This window comes from Talpa europaea (genome assembly GCF_964194135.1).
Source record: "Talpa europaea genome assembly, chromosome: X".
NCBI classification, from domain to species: Eukaryota; Metazoa; Chordata; class Mammalia; order Eulipotyphla; family Talpidae; genus Talpa; species Talpa europaea.
The window spans coordinates 36,197,387-36,211,990 of record NC_140081.1 but is presented as its reverse complement, the minus strand read 5'-3'; the positions used below and the strand labels follow the sequence as shown (position 1 = coordinate 36,211,990).

The window sequence follows — 14,604 nt, the reverse complement described above, 5'->3', positions numbered from 1 at the left end:
TTTGCTTTACAGAGCAAGGAAAGAAGAGGGAGTGGAAATAGCTGTGACTGGATTAACCCTCCTACCTTACCAGACTGATACTGCTCCTCCCTTTCTCAGTAGTCACCAAGTTAAGCAAGGGAGATAAACAAAGGCAAAGACACAATGCCCCCAATGGAAAAAGCAAATAAGAGAGCACACATGCCTAGGAGAAAAGAAGCATCCAAACACAAGATGGAAATAGAAGCCCAGAAAACTATATAAAAGACATGAGATTTGAAGATCTAGAAGACAAAGGTTTTAGATTAACAATTTAAAGAAAACTCAATGAAATTTTAGGACAGTCAATCACAGGGTGGTGCAGGATCTCAGGAAACAAGATTCAGAAACAAAAAGTTCTTCATTAAAGTGATTGAAAATATATTTTTTTAAAAAGGTACTGAGATAAAAATAAATATGCAAAGTATATTAAATACACTTAGGTGAAAAGAGAATTTTGATAATAGAAGATGCAAATATACAAATGACTCATTTGGAAGAAGAAAAACAAAATTTACCAAATGAAGAAACTCTACAAGAAATGTCAGACTCTGTTAGAAGAGGAAAATAGCAAAATCCTGATAGAAGAAATCAATGAAGACCTATATAAATGGAGAGCCATAGGTGTTCATGAATGGGAAGACTCAGAGTAATAAAAACATCAATTCTCAGAAGAGGCAAGGATGACCCCTGGGCTGACCAAAACTCCGAGCACTGCTGCATCCCGGAGTCTACTGCCGGTGACCCACAGCAATCAGCAACACACCCAAGAGAAAGACTGAAGGGGATACTAAAGTAGATAAAGCCAAGGTGAAAAACAAATCACAGAGAAGATCTGCAAGGTTATCTGGTAAACCTGATCCTTCAAAGCCAGAGCCCAAGCCTAAAAGAGCCCCTACAAACAAAGGAGAGATGCTACCTAAAGGAAAAAAAAGGGTAAGGCTGCGATGGTGGCGAGGATGGGACTAACCCTGCAGAAAATTGAGATGCCCAGACAGACCAAGCACAAAATGCTGAAGGTGCTGGAATTGCCGAGTGAATTGTGTGCATTTTTGATAACTGTACTGGTGACTGTATAGTACTATTTTTTATCAAGTATTATAGGAATGTATAATTTTGTTTTACCATTTTTAAAGCTGCTTTGTTAGCCCATAGTTCTTTGCAAAAGGACATATGTCACTAATAGAATGTCTCTGAAGCTGGATTAATGTGGAAGGTGGAGAGATGGAACCTTTCCTCTCCACTTTTTTTTTTTTTTTTGTGGGACCCTCACTGGTGGCTGGGGATCGAACTGGCGCTGCAGAGGCTGCGGGCAGCCTCGCAACCCAGCGCTCAACCGCTGTGCCACCAGGGGAGGCCCTCCTCTCCACTTTTGAGAGACTTCCTCTTGGTTCCCAGGAGAAGGGATTCCTTAATGTTGACACACATTAGCTGCCTTGTATGGAAAAACTAAAATTCGTTTCTATGTCTTCTTCTCCCTCTCTGTCTTCAACATAGTCTTGACTCCCTTAAACTCAGAGAAACATTTTGAGACCTGACTACAAAAAGGTGGCTACCAGTATGACAAGCAATCTGGACTTGCCATTGTCACCATTGAGATGGCATCCCTCAAAAAGCAGCAGATCCTTTTTTGATTGTGGATCTTCAAATTGATAAATCGGCCATTTTCATTTCATTACCTAAAATTCAGGGCCAACTTATGAAAAGTTGTTAAATATGCTAAATGTGAAATGTCAACATTCACTCTAAACTTTCCCTGTTCAAAACATCAAATGAACACTTCTTTGAGTTTTATAGTGGCTTTCTGATTTTGGTAGTCCATTGAAGAGGGGAATTAGAAAGTTGTTATATACTGTTAACTGTATGATATAACCATAATTGTTTATAAAAAGCTGGATACAGTTTGGCTTGGGAAAAAAATTATTTCTCCCCAACTTGATATGCAAGTTTAATGCATTTCCTGTTTATATCCCAGTAGGATTCTTTATAGCTAAACACGAGATTATTCTAATATTTAAATGGAAAGACAAAGGAACTAGAATATCTAAAACAGTTTTGAAAAGAATAATAAATTGGGAGTAATCACTACTTAATTATAAGACTTATTATATTGCTGAATTGTATTAACTGTTACAGACACATAGATTAAGAAACAGTAGGGAATCCAGAAACAGTCTTACACAACTACAATCAACTGTTTTTTGACAAAGCTCCTGAAGTACTTCATTAGAGGAAAGATAGTCTTTTTAATAAAAGTTACTGGATCAAGTGGACATCTGTAGGTGCCTAAGTCCTGCATATCTAGAGTAGGAGTTAAAGTATACAAAGAACTCTCAAAACAACATTATTTAAGAATCCAGTTAGAAAATCAGCAACAGACATTTCGCTAAAGATATACACATGACAAAGACATGAAAAGATGTTCAACACCATTAGCCATTAGAGAAATACAAATTAAAGTCACAGTGCGGTATCACAACATATCTATCAAAATGTCTAAAGTGACGAATGGTGATAATACTGCATTCTGGATTGGCTATTGAGAAATTATTCCTCACAAATTGGTGGGAATCCAAAATGGTACTGCCACTCTAGAAAATAATTTGGCAGTTCCTTTCAAAACTAAAAAAAAGACTTAACACACCACCCAGTACTTATCCCCACTATTTGACACTTACCCCAGAGAAATGAGGTCTTATTTTCATGTAGGAACTTGAACACAAATTTTCATAGCAGCTTTATTCATAATAGACCCAAACTGGAAACCACACAATCCTTCAAAGGGTAAATGGCTAACTGTAGTGCATCCATGGTATACTACTCAGCAAAAAAATAAAATAAAATAAAAAAGGAATGAACTATTGACATGTGCAGCAGCATGGATGTATCTCAAGGGCATTATGCCAAGTAAAAATGCCGAACTGAAAAGATTATAATGTATGACTCCATTTATATGACATTCTCAAATCGACAAAATTGTATAGATTGAGAATAGATTAGTGGTTGCAGGAATTAAGGATAGTGCTGGAGTGTAATCATAAAAGGGAGATTACACAAGGGAGATCTTTGTGGTGATGGAAAAGTTCTGTATCTTGATTTTGGTAGTGGTTAACATGAATCTATACATGACATAAAGATATACACACAGTTGTACCAATGTTAATTTACTCGCTTTGATATTGTATTATAATTATTAGGCAAAACTGGGTAAAGGATACACTGGATCTCTACTATCTTTCCAACTGCATGTGAATCTATAAAACTAAAAAGTTTGGTTTCTTTTATTTTAAAGAGCACTGTAGTGTGTGGAGCATGGGCCTGAGGGGGACTGGACAGGATGAAGGCAGTGACAACAGTCTGGAGACTGGTCAGGTGAAAGATCATGAGAACTGAACCTTATAGTATTTGTTGTGATGAAGAAAAGGATACAGATAGAGACGAGGAATGAAAAGATAGTAGAATCAGCAAGATTTGAGAAATAGCCAGATGTGTATAAGGTGAAGGAGAGGGAGGACTCTGAGATAACTCCCAGGTTTCTATCTTGGCTAATTAATACTAGGTGTCTTAAGTATAAGAGACTTAGGAACCTAAGGTACACTAGAAATAGATAGAACCCATGTTTTCCTTGTTTGTTACACCTTCTTAAATCTAAAAGATGCTACGTTTTGGGGGATTTTGTTAATTTCCTTTTGTTGTTTAGCCTAGTACATTTGCTTAAGAAATGAGCTCCAAAGTAATTGTGTTGATCCTTGATTTCTTCATCCGCAAAATGAACACTATGCTTTTTGATAATGTAATCATACTTCTTTCTCAGGACTGTTATGAGGAGTAAATGAAATTTGTATTTATATGTAAAGTACTTATATATACCAAGCATCCCATAAATGTGTCCTGTTCTTGCTGTTACTATTGCTAACAGTAAAAATTATAGCAACAACTAAAAAATGATGAAATGTGATGTATCCTATTAATGTGGCCAACTGAGAAATCCTCAGAGATTCTCTAGAGCCTGTTTTTCTTTAATTTCTATTTTCCAGTTCCTTCAGTGATCCTGAAAGAGTGGTCTGCCTATAAAGGAAAGTCACCTCAGACCCCTGAGCTGGTATCTGCACTGACATTTCGGGAATGGACTTGTCCGAACCTCAAGAAGCTTTGGCTTGGCAAAGCAGTTGAGGACAAGAACAGAAGGATGCGGGCCTTCCTGGCCTGTATGAAGTCAGACACACCCAGTATGCTCAATCCAGCTAATGTCCCCACCCACCTGCTGCTCATGTGCTGTGTACTTCGGTAAGCCATGTGGTAGGGAGGTGGCAAGTTCATTTCTTTTTTACTTGTTTGACATTTTCTTTATGCAAGTATTTTTATGGTGTTAATGAGTGAAATTTATGTATTCTGTTTATCTGACTTCAGAAACACAAATTGTTTTAACGGTCTCCTTGGTCTCTGTCATCTGTCCATACATAATCCGTCTTTTTTATTTGTTTTTTGTCCTCTTCAGTCTTCATTCCTTATCCAGTTCCCTTCTCTCTAACCATAGTTATCAATTCGGGTATTTGTTATGTATCCTTCCAAACCATCTTCCATATATTTATTTAAGCATATATATATCAATGCACAGTCTGTAATGTTTATGTGTGTAGAGTTTTTTTTCTTGTTTTTTAGCATGAAAGATATTGTGTGATAAAGCTCATTCTATTTCTTACATTTTTCACTCATTGTTACTTTTGAGATTTATTCATGTTTATTCTTTCCTTTCTGCTGGATTATATTCCATCAAATACTAATGTCACAGTATTTTATTTATTTATTTATTTATTTTTTAGTTTATTTTTTAATTTTATATATTTTATATCATTTTTCATTTTTGCACAATGTATGCATTTTCATCTTGGTTTTAGTCCCCATACAATTCCCACCCACCTTGCTTTGATCCTACTCCCTCCTCCCCCTCCCCATAGTGTGTCTCTGGTTAATAGTTGCTTATTGATTTTGATTTTTAACTGTGTTATAATTAGTCTTTTTCCTGGTCCCTTATTTAGGTTTTCTAAATTCCTGCTATGAGTGAGGCCATCTGGTATTTTTCTTTTATTGATTGATAAACTCTTGTTTCTAGTTCTTGGCTATTACAACCAGTGCTGCAGATAATATCCTCACAGATATCTCTTTCTGTTCCTGTGTCAGTTTATCTGAAATACAAACTCAAGAGTAGAATTCTTGGATAATGTAAAATATGCATACAGGCTTTTCACCAAATACTGCCAGATTGCGCTAGAGTATACTTGTAGTAATTTATAGTCCTGTGAACAATACATCAGGGCCTCTATTTTGTCCATAATGATATCATATAATTTATTAATTTTTGCCATTCTAGTGGGTTTCAATTAGTATCTTTTATTTTTATTTGTTTTTTTTGGGCTACAGATGTGGTTGATATTCTATTTTATACATATATTTGTTACCTCATTTTCTGAAATGCCTATCTACTTTGCAAGTTTTATTTTATATTACTTGTCTTTTTCTTGCTGATAGAAGTATCTATAGATGTGTGTGGTGTCTATCAATTATCTATTCCAGTCGGTCAAAATGTTTTAAATCTTTATGTACAATATCCTTTGTTAAACAAAAGTATATAATTTTCACCAATCTTATTATAATTACTTCATACATACAGAAAAGTTGGAAGAAAATTACGGTGAACCGCCACATAACCTCCACTTACATTCCGTAATTAATATTTTTCTACATTTGTTTTATCCCATATAACCATATGTCCATTTATAGTCATCCATTTATTCATCCTTTTTGATGCATTTCCAAGTATATGCATCAAAAATCAGTATGCTTTACCCAAAACCAAAAAATATTAATTTTGGTATTATCAAACCCATCCAAATTTGCTTTCATGGTATGTGCTCTTGGGATCTTTTTAAATAAATGTTTTCCTATCACTGGGTTATAAAGATTTTTTTCTAGATTTTCATATAGTTTTTTGACAGGTCATTAATATGGTTTGTATTTATTCTGTATATGCTCTAAGAAAGGATCTGATTTTATTTCTGTGCATATCTCTACAAGTAGAATTTTCCCAGCTCCATTTTTAAATTATCTCTTCTTTCCTATACTGATTTGTATTACCACCTTTCTTATGTACCAAGTTCCTATATGTACACATGAGTCCATGAGTCCATTATTGGACTCCATTTTGTTCCATTGCCTATTTGATTCCCTTACCAGTTGCACATTGTTTCAGTTATTAAGGGTTTGTAATTTGCCTTAATATCAAGTATGAAAAATCTTTGTTCTTTGCTTCTCTTATTTCAGACTTGTTGTAGCTATGCCTTAATCATTTAAACCTTTATCTTTCCATATATAATTTATAAAATCTTGTTTGGAATTCTTTTGTGAATGAATTGAAATTATAGATTAATTTGGGAGAAAATTTATAAATGTCAAGAGTTTCTTCAAAGATCATAATTTACTTCTCTCTTTATTCATGTCCATTTCTTTATGTCTCAGTAGATTTAATGTTATTCTATAGAGGTCTTCTATATTTTTTTTTTTTGTCAGACGAAGAGTTTATTAGATAATCAAAGTGTGGATTCAAACCAGAGAAGCAGCCCAAACAGAACTTACTCTGCAAGAACTGTTCCTAATAAACATAAGTTCGAATTTAGTTTATATAGCTAGAAACAATGAGTCACTGACATTAAGACTGTAGTTATACTTGATTGGAAGGGTTTCCAGCTCTAAATTTTCCCAATCTAAAAACATGCTGATGCTAGCAAAGGCAATGCAGGATCGAATCTCCTCTCCTCAAAAGAATAAATAGCCTTCAGAGGTACAAAGGCTGGTGTCCATTATACCTTTTTTTTGTTTTTTTTTGTTTGTTTGTTTGTTTATTACTTAAGTACTTTATTTTTTTTTTGCTTAGCAATTTAGTTTTATTTTTTTATAATAAATTTTATTTTTATATTCCCCATACAATTTCAACCCCCCCTTTTTGACCCTAATCCCTCCCCTCCCTCCACCCACCCCCCCAGAAGTGTCTCTGGTTCATAGATTTTTGTTGATTTTGATTTTCACTTTCTTATAGTTATTCATTTTCCTGGTCCCTTATTTAAGTTTTCTAGATTCCTGCTATGAGTGAGACCATCCAGTATTTTTCTTTTTCTTTCTGGCTTATTTCGCTGAGCATGATCCCTTCCAGCGCCATCCATGTTGCTGCAAATTGCATGTGTTTATCTTTTTTGAATGCTGAGTAATATTCCATGGTATATATGTACCACATCTTCTTGATCCAGTCATCTATTTTTGGGCATTTGGGCTGTTTCCAAAGCTTAGCTATTGTAAATAGTGCTGCTATAAACATAGGGGTGCAGGTGTTCTTTGGAATGGATGTTTCTGTGTCCTTTGGGTAAATACCTAGGAGTGGAATTGCTGGATCATATGGAAGCTCTATGTTTAGTAGGTCCAGAAATCTCCACACAGCTCTCCATAGTGGTAGGACCAGTTTGCACTCCCACCAACAGTGCAGAAGAGTTCCTTTTTCTCCACACCCTCGCCAACATTTGTTGTTGCTAGTTTTTGTAATATGTGCCATTCTCACTGGTGTAAGATGGTATCTCATGGTAGTTTTGATTTGCATTTCCCTGATTACCAGTGATGTTGAACATTTTTTCATGTGCCTGTTGGCCATTTGCATTTCCTCTTCAGAGAAGTTTCTTTTTAGCTCTTCTGCCCATTTTTTGACTGGATTATTTTCTTTGTTGTTGTTGAGTCTCATCACCTCTTTGCAGATTTTTGTGATCAATCCTTTATAATTCGTGTTGTGTGCAAAAATGTTCTCCCAGCTGGTGGGGTTTCTCTTTGTTTTTGTTATTGTCTCTTTTGCTGTGCAGAAGCTCTTTAATTTGATGTAGTCCCAGCTGTTTAGCTTTGCCTTCACTATCACTGCTTTGGGTGATGTGTCTGTAAAGATGTCTTTGAGGTGCAAATCACGTAGTGTTTAGCCTATATTTCCTTCTATGTATTTTATGGTTTCAGGTTTTATGTCTAGTTCTTTAATCCATTTTGAGTTGGTTTTTGTGTATGGTGTGAGGTAGTAGTCAAGCTTCATTCTTTTGCATGTAGCGGCCCAGTTTTCCCAGCACCATTTATTGAACAGACTTTCTTTGCTCCAATGCATAGTCTTTGCTCCTTTGTCAAATATTAGTTGACCATAAATCTGTGGGTTTATTTCTGGATTTTCTATTCGATTCCATTGGTCTGTGTGTCTGTTCTTGTTCCAATACCATGCAGTTTTGATGATTATGGCTTTGTAGTATAGCCTGAAATCTGGGAGAGTGATGCCTCCATTCCCTTCTTTTTTTTTCAGGAGAGCTTTGGCTATTCGGGGGTTTCGGTGATTCCATATGAATTTCATCAATAATTGTTCTATTTCTTTGAAGAATAACATTGAAATTTTTATTGGAATAGCATTGCATCGGTATATTGCTTTTGGTAGGATGGCCATTTTAATAATGTTTAGTCTTCCAATCCATGAGCAGGGGATGTCTTTCCATTTCTTTGTATCTTCTTCTATTTCTTTTAACAGTGTTTTATAGTTTTCTTTGTAAAGGTCCTTTACCTCTTTTGTTAGATTTATTCCCAAGTATTTGATTTTTTTTGTTTCGATAATAAAGGGGATGGTTTTTCTCATTTCTTCTTCTTCAGATTTATTGTTAGTGTATAGGAAGGCTTCTGACTTTTGCATGTTGATTTTGTATCCTGCCACTTTGCTGAACTGATTGATGAGTTCAATTGGTTTTTCTATGGAGTTTTTGGGGTTCTCTATGTATATTATCATATCATCTGCAAATAGTGATAGTTTGACTTCTTCTTTTCCTATTTGGATTCCTTGGATGTCTTTCTCTTGTCTTATTGCTCTGGCTAGGACTTCCAGTATTATATTGAAAAGCAGTGGTGAGAGTGGACATCCTTGTCTTGTTCCAGATATTAATGGAAATGCTTTCAGCTTTTCACCATTGAGAATGATACTGGCTGTTGGCTTGTCGTATATGGCCTTTATGATGTTGAGGTATGTTTCTTGTATCCCAAGAATTTCAAGGGCTTTTATCATGAATGGGTGTTGCACTTTGTCGAAAGCTTTCTCGGCATCTATTGATAATATCATATGGTTTTTATATTTCTTTTTGTTGATGTGTTGGATAACGTTGATTGATTTTCGGATGTTGAACCATCCTTGGGTCCCTGGAATGAATCCTACTTGGTCGTGGTGTATCCTTATGGATACACTGTTGGATTCTGATAGCTAAAATTTTATTGAGGATTTTTGCATCAGTGTTCATTAGGGAGATTGGCCTATACTTTTCTTTTTTTGTGTTGTCCTTGTTCGGTTTTGGTATTAGTGTAATGTTGGCTTCATAGAACGTGTTAGGTATTATACCTTCCTTCTCAATTTTTTGGAAGAGGTTGTGAAGGATAGGCACCAATTCGTCTCTGAATGTTTGGTAGAATTCATTTGTAAATCCATCAGGTCCTGGGCTTTTGTTTTTGGGGAGGTTTTTGATTACCATTTCAATTTCGCTGCTTGTAATTGGTCTGTTTAGGTGTTCTATTTCTTCTTTATCTAGCTTTGGGTGATTGTAGAGTTGTAGGAATTTGTCCATCTCCTCTAGATTGTTGAACTTGTTTCCATATAACTGTTCATAGTAGTTATTAATTATTCTTTTGATTTCTGTTGTGTCCGTTGTGATTTCTCCTCTTTCATTTATTATCCTATTTATTTGTGCTTTCTCCCTTTTTGCCCTTGTGAGCCTGGCTAGGGGTTTATCTATTTTATTTATTTTTTCGAAGAACCAGCTCTTGGTTTCATTGATCTTTTGGATTGTTTTTTTAGTTTCGATTTCATTTATTTCTGCTTTGGTTTTTATTATTTCTTTTCTTCTACTGGTTTTGGGGTTTTTTTGTTGTTCTTTTTCTAGATCTTTGAGCTTCGAGATTAGGTTGTTTCTTTGAGTTCTTTCTTGTTACTTGATGTGAGCATCTGTTGCTATATATTTTCCTCTTATTACTGCTTTTGCTGCATCCCATACATTTAGGAAATTGGTGTCCTCCTTGTCATTCATTTCAAAGAATTTTTTAATTTCTTCTTTTATCTCCTCGTTAGTCCAGTGGACTTCCAGTAGTGTGGGTTTCAATCTCCACGAGGTAGGAGAGTACCTTGCCTTCTTTTTATGGTTTATTTCTAGCTTGATGCCTTCATGGTCAGAAAAGATGGTTGGTATGATTTCAATCTTGGTGTATCTGTTGATGTTTGTCTTGTGCCCCAGTATATGATCGATCCTAGAGAATGATCCGTGTGCGCTTGAGAAAAATGTATACTCAGATTTTTTTGGGTTTAGTGTTCTATATATGTCTGTTAAGCGCAAGCACTCTAGATCCTTATTTAGAGCTTTAGTGTCTTTACTTATTTTTTGTCTTGTTGATCTATCCATTGTTGATAGTGGTGTGTTGAAGTCTCCCACTACGTATGTGTTTTCTCTGATGTCTGTTTTCAGAGATGCCAATAGTTGTCTGATATATTTTGATGCTCCTTCGTTTGGTGAATATATGTTAATGAGTGTTATTTCTTCTTGAAGTATTGTCCCCTTGATCATAATGTAATGACCACTGGGGTCTCTTTTTATCTTAAGTTTGAAATCTGTTTTATCTGATATGAGTATAGCTGTTCCTGCCTTCTTTTTTGGTCCATTTGCTTTTAGAATTGTTTTCCATCCTTTAACTTTGAGTCTATTTTTATCTTTTGCAGCTAAATGTGTTTCCTGGAGACAGCAAAAGGTTGGGTTTTGTTTCTTAATCCAGCCTGCAACTCTGTGTCTTTTTATTGAAGAGTTTAGTCCATTTACATTTAGAGTTAGTATTGATATGTTAGCATCTGTATTTGCCATTGTGTTTGTCTTTCCTTTGATTTTATTTATTTATTCTTTTAATAACTTTCTTTGGCCTTCTTTTGTTGTTATTCGTCCCTCTGAGGTTCTGGCTTTAGGACTCCTTGTAGTATTTTTTGGAGTGGGGGTTTAGTCGTAATAAAATTCCAGAGTTTCTGTTTGTCTGGGAAGGTCCTTATTCTTTCTTCAAAGAGGAAGGAGAGCTTTGCAGGATAGAGTATTCTTGGTTGGTATCTGTTTTCTTTGAGTCTGTTGACTATGTCCCTCCACTCTCTCCTTGCCCATAGTGTTTCTTCAGAGAAGTCTGATGTCAGTCTGATTGGTTTCCCTTTGAATGTTATCTGTTTCTTCCCTCTTGTTAGTTTCATTATTTTTTCCTCGTCTTGGATTCTTGGGAGCTTTACTATTATGTGTCTTGCTGTATTTTTCCTTTCGTCATGGAAGTTTGGTGTTCTTCTTGCTTCTTGTATATCAATTTTCAGCTCCTTCTTCGCGTTTGGGAAGTTCTCTTCAATTATATCCATGAATATTTTCTCTGTTCCTACATCTCTCTCCTCTCCTTCTGGGATTCCTATAACTCTTATATTTCCTTTCCTCATGGAGTCAGATAGTTCCCAAAGTCTTTCTTCGGTCTTTTTCCTTCGTACTTCGCCTTCCTTTTCTGTTTTAGTTCTTTTTATTTCTGTGTCTTCAAGAGTACTTATTCGTTCTTCCATTTCATCTATTCTGCTTTCATTGTTTTTCCCAGAGTTCTTTAGCATCTCCATTAATTCTTTTATCTCCTGCATTTCTTTTACTTCCCTCTTTAGGGACTCAATTTCATTCTTTTGGTCATTAATTATTTTCCCCTTATCATTGTTTTCCTTTATGACTTCTGTCAGTTTTTTAATCACAGCAATTTTATATTCTCTATCTGGAAGGCTCAGAAGTTCTTCCAAGTTACTGTCGTTGCAATCTGGTAGATGGTTTTCTTTTTGCGGTGTGCTGTTTTGCTGAGGAGTTGCTGGGTTGTATGTGGTTTTTTCTACTCCCTACTGCCTGTTTTCTAATTTGCCGTATTCCTTGTGACACTGTGTTGCTGGTACTGGCCGGCATCTTGGGAGACCTTCCCAGCTCACCACTGGCTCCTCTGGGGAACTTCTGCTGGGTTCACAAGTCTCCAGCAAAGAAAGGTCCCTGCTGCAAAATGGCGATGTGGGAACGTGCTCCCCTGCATGCCCGGTCTGCCCCAGTGGTGGGTGCTGCTCCCCTCTGGGCTGGAACTGCAGGGTAGAAGGCGCCCGGCATGGGCAGGCCTCCCAGCTTACCTCTGTCTCCTCGGTGAGCCTTCTGCTGGGTTCACAAGTCTCCAGCAAAGAAAGGTCCCTGCTGCAAAATGCTGGTGCCAGGACGCGCTCCCCTGCACGCCTGGTCTGCCCCAGCAGTGGGTGCTCAAGGTCTTCTATATTTTAAATAAATTCCTAGGTACTTGGTGTATATTGTTATAATTACAGATGGTATTCTGGTTTCTTTTACACTTATTTGTATTTGTTGATGTGGAAGAAATTTTTGTGCAAAGAGGAAGTCAGTTTCTTCAAGTCACCAGAGTGATAGAGCACTGACCTTTGAAACTGGAGACCTTAATTTAAATTTTCTCTATGGTACTTTTCAGCACAGATAAGCCTCTTTAACTTTCCTGAACATCCTTTTTTTCCACCAAAAATGGATATAATGATTCTTCTCAGAAGTATTTGAGGAGATTGAGATAATACACGCAGTGGCTATATCACAAAATAGAATCTTAACACATGTTAATTTTCTAACTGCCCTAACTTTAAGATTAGTGACTTGAAAAGTCTTCCCAATAATAACAAATAAGATCTATTCTTCCTAGCTTCTAACATGTTCCTGAGCCACAGTCCTACATTGTCCCATATTAACTCGACAATTACATGTTTTTTTTTAATCTTCTTTCTCAACAGTATAAATGCTCATCTTCCTGTTTATTTGGTTCTCTGGGTTTTCTGAAACACATCCAGAAACATTCAAATAAGTAAAAATGGCTCGTGAACAGCTATAATAACTATCACAAAGACTATGTTCTAATTGTCTCGTAGGTTCTGTATACTTTTCTGAAGAGAACCCTGTAGTATGATCTACCTATTCTTAACTTAGACATATTTCTTATAGCTTGGTCATCTGATTTCCCAGAGTTCAGCGAATTAGAAGCAGCAGATTGTGAGAGAGGTTAGGGAGGCAATAGGTGCTATTCTTAGAACTAGCAGAACTAGCCTCAGTGATAGCAGTAAATGATATCCTACTATTTATTTATTAGGAAAGATTTTTTAAATTTATACAATAGCTGGGGTACAGGCCAGAGGTGCAGGAGGGTGAGAGGATTCAGCAGAAACAGAGTGGGGAGCAGAACAGGCAGACAGAATGAAAGCACTGCTCAGGGGTACAGCGGGTGCGACAGGAGAGTTCTTCCGCATCATGTGGGACTCTTCCTAGGTGGCAGGGAATAGAACCCACACTGCAGAGGTTGCGGACAGCTTCACAGTGCTGCGCTCAACCCACTGTGCCACAGGGGAGGCCCCAATATATCCAACTTTTTAAAAGTAGGGAAAATATATAAAGGCTTTATAATATATAAATATTTTAAAGACCGAAGAACCCAAAAAGAAGAGGTATCAACTAGAATCATTTAGTGACTGCCCTGTATGTCAGTATAGGATCATTGTTAAAACAGAAGTTGTTTATCACTGCTCACAAAATCATCAAGAAAGAGGTTCTATATTATATATTATGTACCTGGAAGTGTGCTGAATCATCCCTTTGTGAATAATGCTGCTAATCCTCATAATGGTGCTATAAAGTATTTTTTATCTTCATTTCTATATGAGGAAACAAAGGCTCAGACAGAAGTGACTTACAAAGGTTACATATCTAGTAAAGGGTAGTATAAGAGTTTGCACCCAAATCTTTCAAATTTCCCATATGTTTTATGCTTTTGAAGAAAATAAAATGGTATAAATACAGTTTTAAAGATGAACATAATAACATTTGGTTGGTAATTTAAAATTCAATGTTAAAGAAAGAATAACTTATCCTAAATATTTTATTGCCCAGCAATGTCAAGTAAAAACTACATATGAACTTTAAACCATGTCATAATTGAGTGTGGAGAGTCTGAACATCTCAGTTGCTTCTTATAGCTACAGATGCTACTTACAATGATTTGAGACTTGGAGTTTTTCAACTTTACTAGTACAAAGGTGATTCACATTCATATTCAATAAAATCCATAGACAATATTGAAAGAAGCAAGAGAAAAATAACATGTCACATACAAAGGAACCACAAGAGGATTATCAACAAAAGACAAATGGTTCACCCCAAGTTTCCATCATGCATGAATTTATAAAAGGTAATATATACATAAAGTGGAATATTATTCAGACTTAAAATGTAAGGAAATTCTGACACAATTTGCAACGTATCTGAACCTTGAAGGCATTATAATTATGCTTAGTAAAGTGATCTAGTCACAAGAAGACAAATATGGTATTATTTTTCCATTGTATAGAGACAGTGAAGATAAAGTAGTGGGACAACATAATTCAATGTGCTGAAATACAATATTGTCAACTTCCAATTT

The 14,604-nt window shown here is 36.0% G+C and overlaps 1 protein-coding gene across 1 annotated transcript in view; it reads left to right on the top strand.

The window, feature by feature from the left end:
* FAM120C (family with sequence similarity 120 member C) overlaps positions 1 to 14,604 on the top strand; it is a gene marked incomplete at both ends in the record, with an annotated part of 114,983 nt that overhangs the window by 73,428 nt on the left and 26,951 nt on the right. Inside the window, one exon of the mRNA XM_084258610.1 lies at positions 4,056 to 4,305. Coding sequence (XP_084114736.1) covers positions 4,056 to 4,305 — 250 coding nt within the window. The remainder of the gene's footprint in view (positions 1 to 4,055; positions 4,306 to 14,604) is intronic.